The sequence below is a fragment of the Chaetura pelagica genome, unplaced genomic scaffold, assembly GCF_000747805.2.
Source record: "Chaetura pelagica isolate M959 unplaced genomic scaffold, ChaPel_1.0 scaffold10, whole genome shotgun sequence".
NCBI classification, from domain to species: domain Eukaryota; kingdom Metazoa; phylum Chordata; class Aves; order Apodiformes; family Apodidae; genus Chaetura; species Chaetura pelagica.
In genome coordinates, this window is record NW_009952263.1 from 88,343 (window position 1) to 105,189 (window position 16,847).

The 16,847-nt window shown below is 37.5% G+C and overlaps 2 protein-coding genes across 2 annotated transcripts in view; one reads left to right on the forward strand and one right to left on the reverse strand.

Annotated features, from left to right (window-relative positions):
- The window catches only part of ACAD11 (acyl-CoA dehydrogenase family, member 11), a 31,654-nt gene that overhangs the window by 4,122 nt on the left and 10,685 nt on the right, over positions 1 to 16,847 (forward strand). The window contains exons 4-13 of the mRNA XM_010007591.1: positions 310 to 471; positions 917 to 1,081; positions 2,550 to 2,697; positions 3,300 to 3,421; positions 4,471 to 4,577; positions 4,724 to 4,847; positions 6,659 to 6,736; positions 7,139 to 7,277; positions 7,388 to 7,495; positions 9,565 to 9,663. Of these exons, the coding sequence (XP_010005893.1) occupies positions 310 to 471; positions 917 to 1,081; positions 2,550 to 2,697; positions 3,300 to 3,421; positions 4,471 to 4,577; positions 4,724 to 4,847; positions 6,659 to 6,736; positions 7,139 to 7,277; positions 7,388 to 7,495; positions 9,565 to 9,663 (1,252 nt within the window). The remainder of the gene's footprint in view (positions 1 to 309; positions 472 to 916; positions 1,082 to 2,549; positions 2,698 to 3,299; positions 3,422 to 4,470; positions 4,578 to 4,723; positions 4,848 to 6,658; positions 6,737 to 7,138; positions 7,278 to 7,387; positions 7,496 to 9,564; positions 9,664 to 16,847) is intronic.
- ACKR4 (atypical chemokine receptor 4) lies at positions 11,535 to 12,611 on the reverse strand. Its single transcript, XM_010007480.1, has one exon. The coding sequence runs from the start codon at positions 12,606 to 12,608 to the stop codon at positions 11,535 to 11,537; it is 1,074 nt and encodes a 357-aa protein (XP_010005782.1). The 5' UTR covers positions 12,609 to 12,611.

Sequence of the window (16,847 nt, forward strand, 5' to 3'; positions counted from 1 at the left end):
TTTTTTTTTTTTCCTGGTACATTCAGGCTTGAGGATATGTGGATTGAGTGCTCTAATTCAAACTTTAATTTACTGAGTATAGCTGTTATTTTAGTTGCCTTCCAATAGATACCCTGCATACTACTGACCTGAGATTACTGTGAATCCCTTAATGTCTTGCACGAGGAATAAAATAAATGAGGAAGGAGTTTACGGTTGCATAGGGAGTGTTGGTTCACTGTGTCTTTTTTTGCTCTTGAAATGTATAGCTTTAATACTCTTCATCTGATGTGTACATCCCACCAAATGTCTGATTTATGATGTTTCTAGGGTCGCATCTTCCGAGACCTCTCACTACCTGAAGTGGGCCCAGCAGAGCGTTCTGCTTTGTATATTGCAATGATAGAAACTTTGGCCCTGTTGCACTCCTTTGATTTACAGTCATTGGGTCTCCAAGGGTATGGTAGAGGACCAGGATACTGCAGAAGACAGGTACAGCTCTTCAAAAAGTTCTCTTGTTTTGTCAGGTCTCTGAGGATTTATTTGCAAGCTAAGTTGTTAATTATTAATGACATGTAAAAATAACCATCATATTTTAACAATTAAATGCCTTCACTTAGTCCAATTATTTGTGCACAGTATGGAGTTACTACTACATTCAGATCAAACCTGTAGTGCTATGCTCATGGAATGGTATTAATTTGCTTTTGAAATAATACTAGATTTAGACTATGTAAATAGGATTGAAGTAGAAAATAGAGGTAGTCTTCACTGCATGTTTTGACCTCACGGCTCACATCTGCAAATGCAAAGGTATTTGAGTCCACTGAATTTATGGTAATAGTCTGAGTTCAGAAGCATGTGCTTCAGAATTTTGTGCTCTTGAGAAACTTGTGAATCAGTTGGAAAATCTGTTGAAGTGTTTGCATTTCTTTAGGTATCAACTTGGAAAAAGCAGTATGATGCAGCTGCTCATACCAATATTCCTGCCATGCATGAGCTGGCTGAATGGTTAGCAAACAACTTGCCACCTGATGATAATGAAGAAAGCCTGATTCATGGAGACTTTAGAATAGATAATATCATCTTCCATCCAACAGAGGTATTTAAAACATATTTGTACATGTTTACAAGTTTTTGGTCTTCCATCTGTTTGTACTCCTACAAAGTCATGAGACATACAGGTGCTTTAGTGCAGGATACATCTTTGAAAGGAATGATAGAGAACTTAACTATTCTCTGTACTCTATATATGGTGTTTAGGTACCTAATACAGTCCTAGTTTTCATGCTAGTTAGTAGCTCATGCTAGCTAGTTACTCTATTTATTCTTTATTCTAGTCCTTACTTCAAAGTCCAGGAACAAAACATTGTAGATGCATTAATCCTATTTAGTGCAACGTAAGGACATACTGAAGGTTCACTACATTAAACTACGTAAGCATCTGACCCAAAGCCTGTTGAAATCTGTGGTATGGTGGTTAACAATGGTGGCATTTGAAACAGGATCTGAATGTGTGATATGTGATCCTAGTGGAAGCAAAGAGAAATCTGCCAAAGCTGCTTAGTTATTGAGCACACGTAGGCCACAGAGACCCTGAAAATTCCTCATTCATCTTTAGGGAAAAGGAAGATACTTTTTTTAGTTTGTGGAAATAAATGTGTTATCTGTCTGTTGACAAAACTGCATTTTCATTATTTCTTTCCATGCTATTTGCTGTGTTGTGACCAGAAGGTATGCTTGGGATTTGTGACCAAGACTCCAATGCCTGCTTCAGGCAGTCTTAAGACTCTCCCAGCTGTTCCTGATGTAGTTGATAGAATTGACCAAAATGCAGATAGGTCTTTTTAAATAGAGCTGTAGAAATTGTTCCTGCATATGCAGGAATGACCATGTAGGAAAATCTTTTGCACATAGTTCAAGTAGCCATGGATCATGGGTAGGAGTCATTCAGGATAACAAGCCAGCTGGATTATAATAGTTCACCAGAATCACAGTTTGGGGAGTCTCAGACCATCCACCTGATGACACCATTGCAAGGGATCTTGCAGCAGAGGCTCATGTCACTGTCTGGGCAGTCATTGACTGTCCTGATCAAGAAATTCAGTTCCTGAAATAAGTGTTAATTGATGCAAAATATTGTGATAAGTTATCTTTTTTAATTCATGCTCTGTCCATGAGTATCTGTGTAACTGGACTGGAAACAAAAAAAACCCAAAATCCAGCTGTCAATCCTGCTGTCCTTTAGGATATTTTATTTCAATCAATTTTTGACTAGAAGAGTTTAGAAGTCTCTTACAGGAAGAATGCTACTAAAAATGTAGAACTTAAAACAGATGTTCATTGGAAAAATGCTTTGGTTTTTGCCGCTACGTGACTGTTAATTTTCTGCAGATCCTTACATAGGGCTAAAAGGAACTTGTTTTGCTGTAGACACGTACATTGCATATTTTTATTTTTAGTCACATAGTAAACAAACAAAAGCTGTTGGATATTAAGTGGGTTGTTCATTTGTGGATGGGGAGAACTTTATCTTCTAGCATTCATTGAGGTTTTTATTTTTATTTAAGGCTCGTGTTTTGGCAGTGCTGGACTGGGAACTTTCAACTGCTGGTCATCCTTTAGCAGACCTAGCATATACCACTCTTTGCTACTTCTGGCCTTCGTCTGTAAAGGTCTTAGGGCAAGGAGGTGTCTTCGGTTTCAAAGACAGCATAGGTATGAAACCGTAAAATTTTGGTTGAAATTATTTCTAAGGTTGATTTCTATTTGATATGTTACCTTTCTAAACAAGAATAAAAAGTTAAATTAATAAGCATGTATTTTTACACTTGAAAAGAACTTTTCCATAGTTTTCTTCATTGTAGGAAACATGTTGATAATGAGGTTTAAGATAGTTCTGTTTTAACAAGCTGTGTCTTAGCCACAATATGCTACTTCTGTAAAAGTTTATTTTGAACATTTCTTAGAGGTAATGGAAGAAAACTGAATTGTAGATGTAAATTTATCCCTTTCTAAAACCAAACAAACAGACAAAAAAACCCCACACCTCGCCCCTGGTGGTGAAATTAGTTTCCTTATTGGAGTGGAGGCAAGGGACAGTAGGAAGTGTTACACTTATCTGGAATTCTGACAATTCCAATTTCCTTTTGTCTCTCTGTATCATACTGAAATGATGAGAAATGTTAAGTCACAGCTTTTACTATGTAACTGGGATAGCTCAGAAAACTGAAAAGCTGATCAAATGTTTGAAGAGTAAGGTGGGGAAAAAAAATAGAAAACGTTGAGTATTCTAAAATATTATGTTGCTTTTTTTGAAGAAACTCCTTCATTTGAAGAACTGGTTTCCCTTTACTGCCGCTGCCGGGGTATTAGCACTACTTTATCCAACTTGAACTTTTTTCTGGCTTTGTCATGTTTTAAAATGGCAGCAATAGCCCAGGTATGACACTCACATTTGCTGAAATGTCACATATTTTTATCATGAGTATTTTTATCTGGTAATACTGGTTCAGAACATGAGTAGTATTTTAAAATAGCTAGAACCATTGTATTTCAGTTTGTTCTTTTAGAGGCATTATCTTAGGTGCTTATGACTGATAGCTCTCTAGCATAGAATTCTTGCTACATAAAGTAAATTACATTAGAAGTAATTAATTTATTAAGAAAGTAGGCTAAAAATAAAGAAAATGAGAACGTGTAGATTTTTCTTATTGATGTTCCAGTATACAGGCAATTTTGTCATTACCTTTTTTGCACTCTGGCTAATTTAAATTTAAAGAAACAAGTATCTTCCTGAGTTTCTGCAGCTCTCATGGAAGTAGAGAGCAGGATACATAGTAAGATCCTGGTGGTGCCAAGCACAGATGAAAAAGAATGTGTTGTGAACTCAGTTTATTATCAGCATAGGGGGCCAATCTTGAGAGAAAATAAGTTTCCTTGATTCATTATTAACAGAATTAACTGTTTAATAAGATATTAAGCCATTGCAAGGCATAAATATGTTTTAATGAGTTGCAGCATGAGCTCAGCATACCTAATGTGGGATGAACTACCTAGTATTAGTTTAGTGTAAGAGTGTGGATGTGGGTAGTTAATTTCATTATGAATAATCATATGTGTGTACTGTTGTTGGTTGGCTTAAGGGACAGGCTGGGGGACAGGCTTAAAGGACAGACACAGCATCTGCTTTCAGTATCATGTGCAGGCATTCCTTTTTTGTCTTTCTTTACTTTTTTTTTTTTTTGTAATTTACCTTTAGTTTGGTTTAGCTGGGGTATGGTTTGTTTTTTCTTCTCTTGTGCACCAACCATCTCCATTATATCAGATACAGACTAAACCAAACATACCCCAGTAATACCTTCTGGGTGCTATTCTTTTAAGAATATGTGCATTTAAGTTTTAGTTTCATAGTAGAAGAAATCACTGATCTATTAAAGAGGCAATTTTGAGGGCATAATAATATCACATATGCCTTTCTTTTCATTTTAGGGTGTATATGCTAGATATCTCATTGGAAATGCTTCTGCAGAGAGTAGTCATGAATTTGCTGGGATTGTGAAGCCTTTGGCAGAGAGAGGGTTAGAGCTCTCAAAAAGGTAAGAGTGGTCTAAACTACTCGTTAAAGGCAAGGCAAAGCTTTTACAATGGCTTAACTTATTTAAATACCTGTGTAAGGCAACTTATATTATTATGAGGGGAAAATCTGGTCTTACTTGTTATTGCATTGAATCTTCTTCTCTAGGTCATCTTTCAGCAGCACACATCACAGTGATTCTGCAGAGCTGTTCTGTCAAAGTAGGAAAGGCCAAGAAACTTTGCTGAAGGTCAAGCAGTTCATGAAACAGCACATATATCCAGCTGAGAAGGTAAAAGCTTTTAGTAAACCTACTTAAAAATTAATATTTTGTGGCTAAAGTTTATAAAGATGTGAAACTATGTCTAGAAGTAATTTCTTCCTTTTTTTTTTTTTTTTTTTTGAAACAGCTTTATTTTCATCCAGTTATGTTTGTGGCATTGAAAAATATTAACAGAAATCATTGCATTCTGCATTAGTTTTTTTACAGAATGAAAATGTTGTATGCCTCTTTAAGAAAAGCTAAGAGTTCCTTTTTAAAATTTTTGAAGTTTAAGAGCTGCTCTTTTTTAAAAAAAAAGTCACTTTTAATAATTATTTGCCACAATTTGTGCAACCTGGTCCAGTGGAAGGTGTCCCTGCCTATGGCAGGGGGGGTTCAACTAGATCATCTTTACGGTCCCTTCCAACCCAAACCATTCAATGATTTTCTGTTTCTAAATACTTTTAGCACTAACACAAACCTAGAACTCTAACATACTAAATGGAAAGATGCTGAGTTTAAAAGTGGAAGCTCCTGGTTTTAACCAGCATATAAAGGTTAATGTTTCTGTTTCTTGACTTATTTTTTAAGATGTGACTTCTGTGATAATAAATGTGATTCTCTAATGTATTGATGTAGCCTCATTTCTGAATATATCCAATAACAGTAAAAGTTTGAAATAAAATGATAAAATATCCATACAAGTCTCTAATTAGTGGAAGGGAAAATGAGATTAAGCATTTTACTGCTTAGCTTAGCCTAGGGGGGTAGAAATTTTCCACTTAAAAAGTTGGTTCAGCTTTTAGCCTCATGGAAGCACAGCTGACTTTTGTTGCAGAATTGGGTTTTTTGTTTGTTGGGGTTTTTTTCTCTTTTTTGGCAGTCAGGCAGACATGCACATAACATTGATCTAAAAGATTTATGAATGCATCTGCTTGTCACAAGGAGTGGCTGAGAGCAGAAGCTCCTCATATGCAAAATTTCTTAACACTCTATCTGTAACTAGTTTGGGATTTTCCAAGGAAGCCTTGCAATAATTAAAGTTCTTGCTTTGAAGACAAACTAACCACACCTGGCCTTGCAGATTTCGCAAATTATTAGTGTTGTGCTTCTCAGTGATTTCTGGTAACAGGGATTGTGAATTGGGACTTGTAAGTTCTACTTTGGAATTTGTCTTATTATGTGATTTTCAGAAGAGGCCGCTATGTTACTTTGTTCTAAAACTATTTCTGGGCCAGCTTTGAAGTGCTGTGCCTCACTAAACATGCATGCCAAATACTAGGATTACAGAATACACAGTTTGATTTAGCTCTAATATCTGGTGCTTGGAATGACTGCTTCTATAATCTGTTAATGAATTATTTTGACTGGAAAAGAAACTCTATTCTTTGTGGTTTTTTCCTCAGTTAAAAAACACCTTACTATCTTTTAAGTCTGACCGTTGTGATGGGAAACCTGAATCATAAGCATCAGTACATCAGGCTTTCACTTGTTTTGCTTTTGGGTTCATGGCTCTTGTGTGCACTGTTGGTAACAGTTGCTTACATGATCAGAAACCACTGGCCTATGGTCATCACTGGATACTTTAAAACACCTCAAATAATTTCCTCTTATGCAATAAAGTACTGATTTGGGTCTTTTCCATGATGCATTTAAAGTCTTACAGAATTAATAGATTGCAGTTTGATTTTCAATTATATTTTAAAGTGCAACCAACAATGTAATAAAAACTTGTATTGAATATTTTTGTATGGGTTTCTTAGGGAGGAAAAGACACCATATTGTCACTTGTCTGCTACACGTTTCAATTTAAACAGCATCTTTTAAATTGTTTTTCTAAGGAAATAGTTAAATACTATGCTGGACAAGGAAATACTGAGGAAAAATGGAATAAACCACCTCTGCTTGAGAGACTGAAGGTATGAGATAATAAATATTTTTGAGCTCTTTAGAGAAGAAAGAAACAGGCACTGACACAGAGTGTAAGAATATTCGGTGTATCCTGCTGGAGAAGGTACTCTGCATGGAAAGAAACAGTGTGAGGAAAAATGAAAGGAAAGGAAGAAGGAGGTGTGCAAAAGGAGGTGAGAGATGTGAGTGAGAGAGGAGAAAAGCAAAAGTGAGTTCTGTGAGGGATATGTCTGAACTTTAAGACAAAGAATGTACCTATTGAAAATAGCTGCTGAAAAATGTCATCAGATATATTGGACAGTATGTTAAGCTGAAAGGAAGCAATTGGACAGCAAGCCAGAATTTAAGCGTTGGTTGTTTCTTTAAAAGTTTTCTTGCTAATGTTTTTTCTCTATTGATTCTTTCAATAGGAAATGGCCAAAGCAGAAGGTCTGTGGAACCTTTTTCTCCCAGACGTCAGTGGTCTCAGCCAGCTTGACTATGCGCTAATAGCTGAGGAGACAGGGAAATGCCTCTTTGCTCCAGAGGTTTTCAACTGTCATGCACCAGGTTAGCAGCCCTGTCCTGTGACTACAATGTCGAGAGCATCATAAAGTTGGGCATCATATCTTAAGAGTTGTGTGTTTCAAGAAGTAAACATGACTGCTGATGTCTTTCAGACACTGGAAATATGGAGGTCCTACACATGTATGGGACTGAAGAGCAAAAGAAAGAGTGGCTGGAGCCTCTCCTGGAAGGAAAGATTAGTTCTTGCTTCTGCATGACAGGTAAATTTTTCTCCAAAAGAAAGTTAGAGACAACTGGTAGAAATTTCATGTGGCATGTGCACAAAAGACAAATTTACAAGTTTTCGTGTGTTAATGAATTAATGCAGAAACTTCCACTGTGAGTGTGTTTGAATGTGAAATCATGTATGAGGTATGGGTACAAAGTGAAGCATCCTCGATGCCCTTCCCTGATAGCTACCATTTTTCATGGTTGCAATAATTAGCATTTCCTTTCCATACCTTTTCAATTTATTTTTAGTACTGGTAAAATACATTTTATTATACCAACCAGATTTACAATAGAACTTATCTTTTTTTTTTTACTGTGCTATGGGGCTTTCTAGAAACATATATGTAGGTACAAGTATGATTATTGTGATTAAAGTTGTGTAGTTTTGCAGTATTGGGTACGTAGAGGTTTTAAGACATGACGTGAAGATTACTTGCAAAACATATGATGCACTTGCTTTATGTTTGCTGCTCAACTCTATACTGATTTTTGCTCTTGAAAGCTTCTACCATCCAGCATCTGTGCAAGGCCTGGCTATTGGTTTAGGAAGGTAGCTTTTGAACATGTGATGTAAAAATCTTTATCTTCTTGGGTGTCGTGTAAGGGGTATGAGTCTGCAAGGTGGCTGAGATAGGCCCTGCTGAGGAGTCACAAGGTTCAGAAAGGGTCCTGTTGCTTTCTAAACTCCTCAGAGAAAAGTCTAGGTGTGGCTGGATCCAGTCCTAGTCCCACACTTACTCAGTTGTTTATGTCTGAAGGATTGTGTGTGTGCAGCCACTTATTAGAATCAAGGTTTGCCTTTCTCAGATTCCCACCAAGGACTTTCACTGAGACAGTTTTGCAAAGTTAAAATGGTAGGTAGTTTACTTATCAATGTTTGCTTGTTCCACAGTCCTGCCCAGGACTTCCAGATAGATAATTGAGTAAGGCAACAGATACAACAAGTTCAGAATCGTTGTTGATAAATACACTTACTGCCAACATTCAAGCTTGAGTTAGTGATTCATGATGATATCATCTGACAGAGTTGGAGATGCAAGTCTTATCAAAGAGGTGTCCCTGTTTGAGGGGGAAGACAGGATTCAGGCCCATCGACCCATACAGAGAGTTGGAGTTCTTTTCCTCTGAAAAAAAAGGATTCTAAAAACTAATTTTATACCTATTGATTAGGTTGGACTTGGTCATAAATTGTGTGCTGATTGGTTCTTAGCAGGCTAATAATGCTTGTTAATTAAGAGAAGGGTGGGGAAAAACCCAGTGCTCACTACAGGTGAAGTGAATGGACCATTCCTTCCACTCCTGCTCCATGTCAGGTGTAAGATAAGTGCAATAAAATAGCCTGCACTCTTGTCCAAGGCTGAGTGTAAGATAAATGGCTTTCATTCCTCTGTAGGAGGTGAGCATACTGATTAGCTTTCATTCTTATTGTTGCAATCACTCTGAAATAATTAAGACATCTGTTTTCCCACACTGTGTCAACAAGTTTAGAGAACTCAGTCTTGCAGAGCTGGACCCTTATTTTGTAAATTCTGTTTCACCATGTTCACCAACAGGAAAGAGATGGTTGTGCTTTTAAGATGTCCTATAAAAGAAGATAAGAGTGAAAGGAGTGAAGAGGAATCTTTCCTGTTGCAAACCGTAATTGTTGACATTTTGCTGGCAACTGCTTAGTGTAACTGATTTCATAAACCATAGCAAAAGTAGTGTAAATCTCTCAATTTTGACTTGAGGAAAGTCCAAGGGAGAAAAGACTGGGGAGAGATATGACTGTTATCTATAGGTATGTTGGAAAGGGGAAGGATTTAAAAACGTTAGGGAAGGAAGGAGGCTGTTGACTATAAAAAAAGAGTAGTCTGAGCCCAAGAAGGGGTAAACTGGCTGTGAAGAAAACAGAAAGCCTTTGATCACCAGCAGAGCAAGGTTCTGAAAACAGCTTTTCTGCTGGGAGCAAAACAGTGTTACTATCAATATAGTCTTTCTAGTTCCCTATGTTTGTGGTTGTAGTACTATCTGTGTACTTAATCCAGTGGTTGTTTAGTTGTTTTTTGCTTTAATGCAGAACCTGATGTCGCTTCGAGCGATGCCACCAACATGCAATGCAGCATCGAGCGAGATGGAAACAGTTACGTGATCAATGGCAAGAAGTGGTGGAGCAGTGGTAAGTATGGAAACCCTGAATAAAACGTTACCTCTTTCTGTCAGGTAACTTCCATGTTTATTGCTGTAGCCTTTAAACCTTTTTTTTTTTTTTTTTTTTTGTGAAGCTCTATACGGCAGTTTGCATGTGAGGTTTGAGTATGCTGTGTTTGTGAAGACAAATCATAAATCACATGTGCAAGGAGTCTGTTGCTTCATGGAAGAACTGGAGTTTCTTACTGTGGCCTGCATGGGTGCTTTGCACATCTACAATAAATCCAGCATGACTTAAACATGTTAGATTTATAGCCTGTGTGTGTAGACTGTCAGGGACCTCTGACCGCTTCACGCCCTAATATTTCTCAAAACACTAGGCAGAAATTCTCCTAAGCTTTTGTCATCCAAGCAGAGAGCAGAAGCTTGTGTTTTGTTTATGCTACTGTTGTTTCTTGTCTGTCATTTTAGAGCTATTTCTTCCAGTCCATAATTGTGTAACTGGGAACAGTGTCCAAAAGTGAGAGATTATTCTTGGCTTTCATAAGCTGTGGATCAGGCATTTTGTCAGAGCCATGGAATGTTTGAAGGCAGGGACAGTATTCTGTGATCCTACTTGTTTAATGTTGAAAGGTAATATGTCAATATATTTTAAATGCTTCCACAGAGTGATGGAAAACTGCTGTTTTCCTGGAATCCTCTCCAGCACTGTGGCAGGGACAGCTCTCGTACCTCTTATGTGAAAAGTGTAAATCCCACCAACCATCAGCTCCAAATGGAATCAGAACCTCTCTCATTCATCAAACAAGGCCTCTAGACTTTGCTGGTTGATAAATGCCTAGGGTGAGAGATATCAATGCCTACTAAAAGAAAACAAGCATAAGATATGAATGACAGCCAGTACACATTTTATATTATTTTATTTTATTGTATCTCCATATATTTTAGCAGATACTGTTATTGCAGTGTTTGATTAATTTTACACATCCTGACTAGAAGTTCCAGGCCCTGTATCTGAAGATTAGCTTAACTTTTACTTACATTTCTGCTAATGCTTTGTCTATACTATTTTGGCATTTACACTTGACATGACATTTACAGAGATCTGGAGTGTGCCTTCCATAAAGCACTGGGCTTATTGAGGTTGGGCATAAAAGGAGAGGTGAAAGGTCATTTTTTGTAGATACAGAGGAGTTACTGTATTTTGTGGGGTGTGTTGTACACATATGTGGAAATATATAGGGAATAGCTTTCTACCCCCCCTTGTCTGTCTCAGTTCTCTGCCATTAACTGATGCCTCCTTTCAAGCTGCAAGGTTATCTATGGAATGCTAGCTGAGGAAAAAAATGGAACTGACTTCAGAAGCAAATGTTCTAACATTTTACTAAATAGTTGTAGAAAAAAAAGAAGAAAATGTTCTTAACTTTCGGTACAAAAGTTCCTGTACTACTGGTTTATTGCTGATGGATTTTTTTCTGCTTTTGTTTTATATTTAGACATACTCAGGTTGTTCATTACACAGCTATTTAATTGCCTAGTACTGTGATCTTTTCAAATTTAAATCTGGGGGATTTTTAGGTGTTTGGGTCCTGTTGTGGGTTTTTTTGTTCAGCTTTTATTTGTTTGAATGGTTTTTGATTGTTTGTTTGTTTGTTTGTTTTAGTTTTTTTAGTAAATACCTCTAGTTATTTCTATGGATGTCAGTATTCAGTTCTTGCCTGATGCTTAATTTTGCTCAGCTTGTTCCACTTTGAATTGCACTGTAGTGTCTTGGCTAGTCTGCAGATTCAGAAATTAATGTGAAAGCTGACTTGCAGAGAAACAGCTGCTGAAACAATACGCCCAGAATTGGTAGATAATATCCATTGGTTATATGAGATAATGAAAGTAATAGAGGGCCTATATAGTGAAACTAGTTGTATCTTCAGTATGTTCTTCAAAATTCATAGAAATTTCTTCAGGTCTTCTGTTCTGTTGTTGTTTTCTCCAGTGTCCATAATTTTTTGCAATTTTCACAATATGCATTTTAAAAGATGCACCCAGAAAGGCGTAGAGAAGAGGGTTCAGGCAGGTGTGAAACAAAGCTATGCTCTTGGTGACCTGGAGTGCAATGTCTAAGGTTTTGCTTACATCACAGTCAGTGATCAACATGTAGATGATATCTATGGCTCGCCAGAGCTTGACGATGTTGTAAGGTAGCTGGGTAATAATGAAAGTAGCCACTACTGCCAGCAGAACGAGAAAGGGTCTAGATTTTTTAGCATTTGCAGATCTGAAGATTGCTCGAGCAGTGGCTGAGTAGCATACCAGCATGACTAGGAAAGGAAGCACAAATTCCAGGATAATTTCCAGGATTTGAATGGTTGCTTTCAAGACTGTTTCTATGTTCATTGGAAGTACAGGAAGGCACTGATTCCTGTCATTGTGTTTCCTGACTTGATTAAATATCAGTTCAGGGATGCTGAGGAAAATGGCAGCCAGCCAGACGCAGGTGCAGGTAACACTGCAGTGTTTCCCAACTCTTCTGTGACCCTGGGATTCAGAAGTGGCCCTGTATCTATCCACACTGATACAGGCCAGGAACAGCATGCTAGAGCTGAAATTCATGGTGTACAGGGAAGAAGTGAGCTTGCACATAAAGTTTCCTAGTTCCCATCCCTGCACTGCATTTGCAGCCCAAAAAGGGAGTGTAAAGAGCAAGAGCAAATCAGCAATGGCTAGATGCATGATGTACACATCCGTCTTGGTCTTTGGTTTCTTGCAATAGGAATAAATTGCCACCACTAATGAATTTCCAGCCACTCCAACAGTGAAAGCCAATGTATAAAACACAGGGAGGAATAATTTACTGAAATTTCTTACATCACTTTTTTCACAGAGAAGCTCATAAGTACTGTAATCTAAAATGGAGTCAGGATCGTGCTCCTCATCGTCAATCCAGTCATCAGTGGAATTATTCATATCCCAGTCCATGGCAAAGCTACAAGACACATAAAAAGAGGGGAGAAGGGAAGACAAAAAGAGTAATACTGGGTTTAAGTTTTTAATATCTGTTGGAACCTAAAACCCTTGCTCAGGGTTGCTTATACATCTCATGTTTGAAGTAGTTGGATATTGAGAATACTTTTGTAAATAATCAAAGCAGAGCTGAACACTGATGGAAGCAGAATAAACAGCCTCAAATTCTCACATGAAATGGGGTAACTAACTACATCCATGTATGCAATGCAAAGTAAAATCGACTTAGTTGAAGTACTTTCCTTAACCTTAGCATTTGAGATGGCAAGTTGCTTGGAGTGCACCTCACTGTTTTCCAACTTTCAGTTCAGGAGCCATCACTGCTTAAACTGCCCTGACTCCATTATGCTCTACTGTATTTCATTGCAAAATGAATTTGTCTGTACCTTTATAGGGTTGAGATTGCACCCTCCTCTCTACAGCCTCTACAAAACAAAAGAATATCAGAACACCAGAATAGAATTTGTAGAAGAATATTGCAAATACTGGTTTTATAGAGTGGATAAGGAATATTAACAGGTTAAAGCTTAGGGGTAAGCACTAGTATTCCACTATCAGAAATTCTGGGAAATTTGGGATATGACTGTAATATAGGGAGAATGTGCTTTTTTGTTTCTCAGGCACACATATGCATGCCTGTTAAACAAAACAGGGCAGGGGAGACTCAGCAATGCTGAGCAGCACCAGAATAGGCTGAGGTCTCTGTCCAGGGAGCAGTGCACACATGGAATTTCTTAGGGAATCAAATTACTGCACGAACACTGCATTTTACAGCTGGAGACTTCTCAGGATGTTATGACAGAAAAGAATCTTGCCACATGCAAAACTACCCACAAATACCCAAACAGCTCAGAATCTCTGATGTTTTCTCCCAGTACTGTCTCATGACAGATTTGCTCCATAAACACTAAGGCTGTATTTTCACTGCCTGCTTAGGGCTGGAGCTTGAGTGTTCCTATCTTCAGACTGTCTTAAGCAGGCTGTGTCCTATGGTATTTTCCTGTAATTGTGTTAATTGATTATTTTGCTGAAATTCTTTCTATTGTAAGCTACAGTCCCTCCAGTGCCTTGTTTTATTGAAATAAATGGGATCAAGATTTCTTAACAGCAGTAGAAAATTTAGCTGAGAATGAAAAAAAAAACATCCTCCTTTTTCAGCGTCTGCACTGTGTCAGAATTTGAGGCCAATTTACGGAAAGCAGATTCTTATCTGATATTCTGACCCAGAGCTTTTTAAAGCTTGGCTTTTGCAAGCTTGAAAAAACCTCCACATACCATTTCTGGTTTTTAGACAAGGGTTTAAATGAGGGTTGCCAAATGTTTATTATAAACAGTATCTCTTAAATTTTTTTTAATTCATTCTGTCTAGCAGGGAATATAAGTTACTGGTTGATCTCATATTCAGCAATGCAGGCAAGTTAAATAGAAATAAATTAATAGTTTTGATTTTTTCTTGTTTTTTTTTTTTTTTTTTCAGTGAATCTGCTATCTAAATCTTAGTAAAAATGTGTTAGTTAAATATTAACTAATTGGTTTGGCTTAATCCTTAATAACTTTGTTGGATTATTTTGTTAACATTTCAAAACACTTCCTGCTAAACTTTAAACAAGGACTACTCTTATTTTAAGTTTTGTAATATGACATTTACTGTTACCTAAATGAGAATGGAAAAATACAGTCATTCTATTTATTACTTCAGCAAGGGATGACTATTTCTATGCCGAACAAGCTGTGTTAGCAAAATTTTTCAGCAGGGATAGTCTGTTGCAACTTTATAGTACTTTGAGGAGAGATTCAGGCATCAGCAGCAAGTGTTTTGGGTTTTTGGTTTTGGCTGGGTTGTTGGTTTTTTTTTGTAGAAGAGAAACTACTTAGCCAGAAATAGAAGAAAATTAAGGTAAGCTGAAAAGATTTAGTTGTGGTCTGAAACACTTATTATAGAATCCATTTGGGAATGCTCAAACTGGATCACTGGCAAATGTGCTTGAAAGCAAACCAACAAACATTTCAGTGCAAACTTCAAGAAGTCTGTGTATCATAAAGTCACCGAGTGGTTTGGCTGTGAAAAGGAACACCCTGCGCTGGCTGATACACTTTTGGCTGACCCAAGTTCCTGACAGAAACAAAGTTATCAAAACTTCAACAGTTGGTATTTCTCCCTGAAAAAAGCACAGTTATGTTTCGGCTAACATTCCTATTCATATTTGTCGTTCCTGCTAACGTTGTTCCTCAGGTGCATGTGTACATGCCTGTTACATAAGGCAGAGCAGCCCCTCGGGCATCAGTTGCTGAACAGCGGTGGAACAGGCTTAGTTTAGTCTCCATCCCACGCAGCCACCTTATGCCCATGTGGAGTTTCTTACAGAATCAAACTGCTGTGGGTACACTGCATCTTACAGTTGCAGATGTCTCAAGGTATTATGCACAGAAAGGAATCTTATCACTGTCCACAAGTAAGCAAACAGTTCAGAACCTCAGCTGTTTTCTCAAGTGCTGTTTTGTAGAAGGTATATCAATAGATATATTAATAGACAGCATCGCGTGTTTTCTTGCAAAATTGTTCCAGCCTTCCATTTAGATACAAATTTAGTATGGGATTGTATGAATACATGTTGAATGAAGTTAATATCCCCAGTTTACACAGACAGATTTTTTTCTTTAATTAGTTAAGCAGTATTCTGTTCTACTGCAAAATCTAATTTTAAGTCTGAAAACAAGCATGTGCCTTAGTGAAATTATGTCTCTCTGTAAAGCCAATTTAACTGAAATCCTAGCTCTTCTCTATGTAAGTAACTATATCACATTTAATATACAGAACAGTAAATATTAAAACAAAACTAACCTTCTTTTGTCAGCAGACTAGTAGCAGGTAGAGCAGTTGAGATGTGCTTCAGTGAAATGATCTCAATTGGTCTGACATTGCATTCTGTCTTCAAGCACCACACCCACATCTGGAAGTCAGTTGCACTTTCATTTTGACTTGGCAGTTTTAAAAACAAATAAATAAAAATTCCACTTCCCTGGAAACTCTTCTTAAGTTGAACATATACATTTCCTACATTCCTCCTCCCTGTCACTGGAATGTGAGTGCTCTTTGGAAAGTCAAGAGTCTCATACTGTTTTACTGTATTGTTGGTTATTTTATTCCTGAAAGGCCAAATATTTTTATTTTTACACCATCAAAAGGCTTTTATCAAATCACACATTTGAAAGGTAGAAAGAAGAGAAAGAGGAGGAGGTCTGCCTGGGGCAGAGTTACCTGTAAGGTGTCACTATATTCTTTCCTCAGGGCATTATTGGGCTTTTGATGGCTGCCTGTGTAAGATTTTAGGGGATCCTTATGTCCCTATTTAAATAACTTCTTAGGAGATATGATAGAAACAAGTTTGCTTTTTGTGAGATGGGGGAAGTTGCTTTTTCAGTATGTGATAGTGGACAAAACCAGGAAGATGATAGGGAAAAAATGTGAAAGCAAGTGGTAAATTGTCAGCCAGAGCATAAGCAGATAGTCCTGCAGCCTGGGGAAAAGTTCTCAGGGGCTTGAATGTTACGAGTCAAACTTATAACCAAGTTAGTGTTTTATAATGCTTCTACAGAAACTGCAAGCCAGGCAGGTACTGCAAAGGAAAACTAAGATGCTATTCCATCAGGTTTCTTCCGCCTGCAGTGTGCTGTCTACATTATAAAGAGTCAAATCTTTTACAGGAAAGGGAAGATGGAGAAGTTCTGCAGTTTACATGCAGATTTTAATATTTCTGCACTGAGAATTGGACTTACCTGTGCTAAGAATTCCTAAATTGACTGGATCTTGCTTTAATTTCCATGATCTCTACAGCTTCAAATTGGTCGTTTGTGCAAGAGTACCCTGTGTAGTGTTGGGAGCTTCCCATGATCTTACAGAGCTTTTATTTTGTTTGAATTAACCTTTATCCTGTAGCAGTCTTGTGCATTTCAGTAAATGCAATACTGATGCCAAACAACAGAGATTTTGAGCAGACTAGAGGTCAGGTTTTACTTTTTGGCACACTGGCTAAATTGATGCACCTGCCACAGCTGGATTAGTCATCTCTCTGTGCTTCAACTATTTTGGATATGTGAAAGGAAGGGTTTTTTCAAAATGGGCAGCTAAGAGTGCATCACATGCTTCTAGCTTCATTTGCCTTCACAAAGAAAAATTGATGGGAGAGGAATTTG

Coding starts and splice junctions, on each gene's coding strand:
- ACKR4 (XM_010007480.1), bottom strand. CDS start 12,608: ATGGACTGGGATATGAATAATTCCACTGATGACTGGATTGACGATGAG.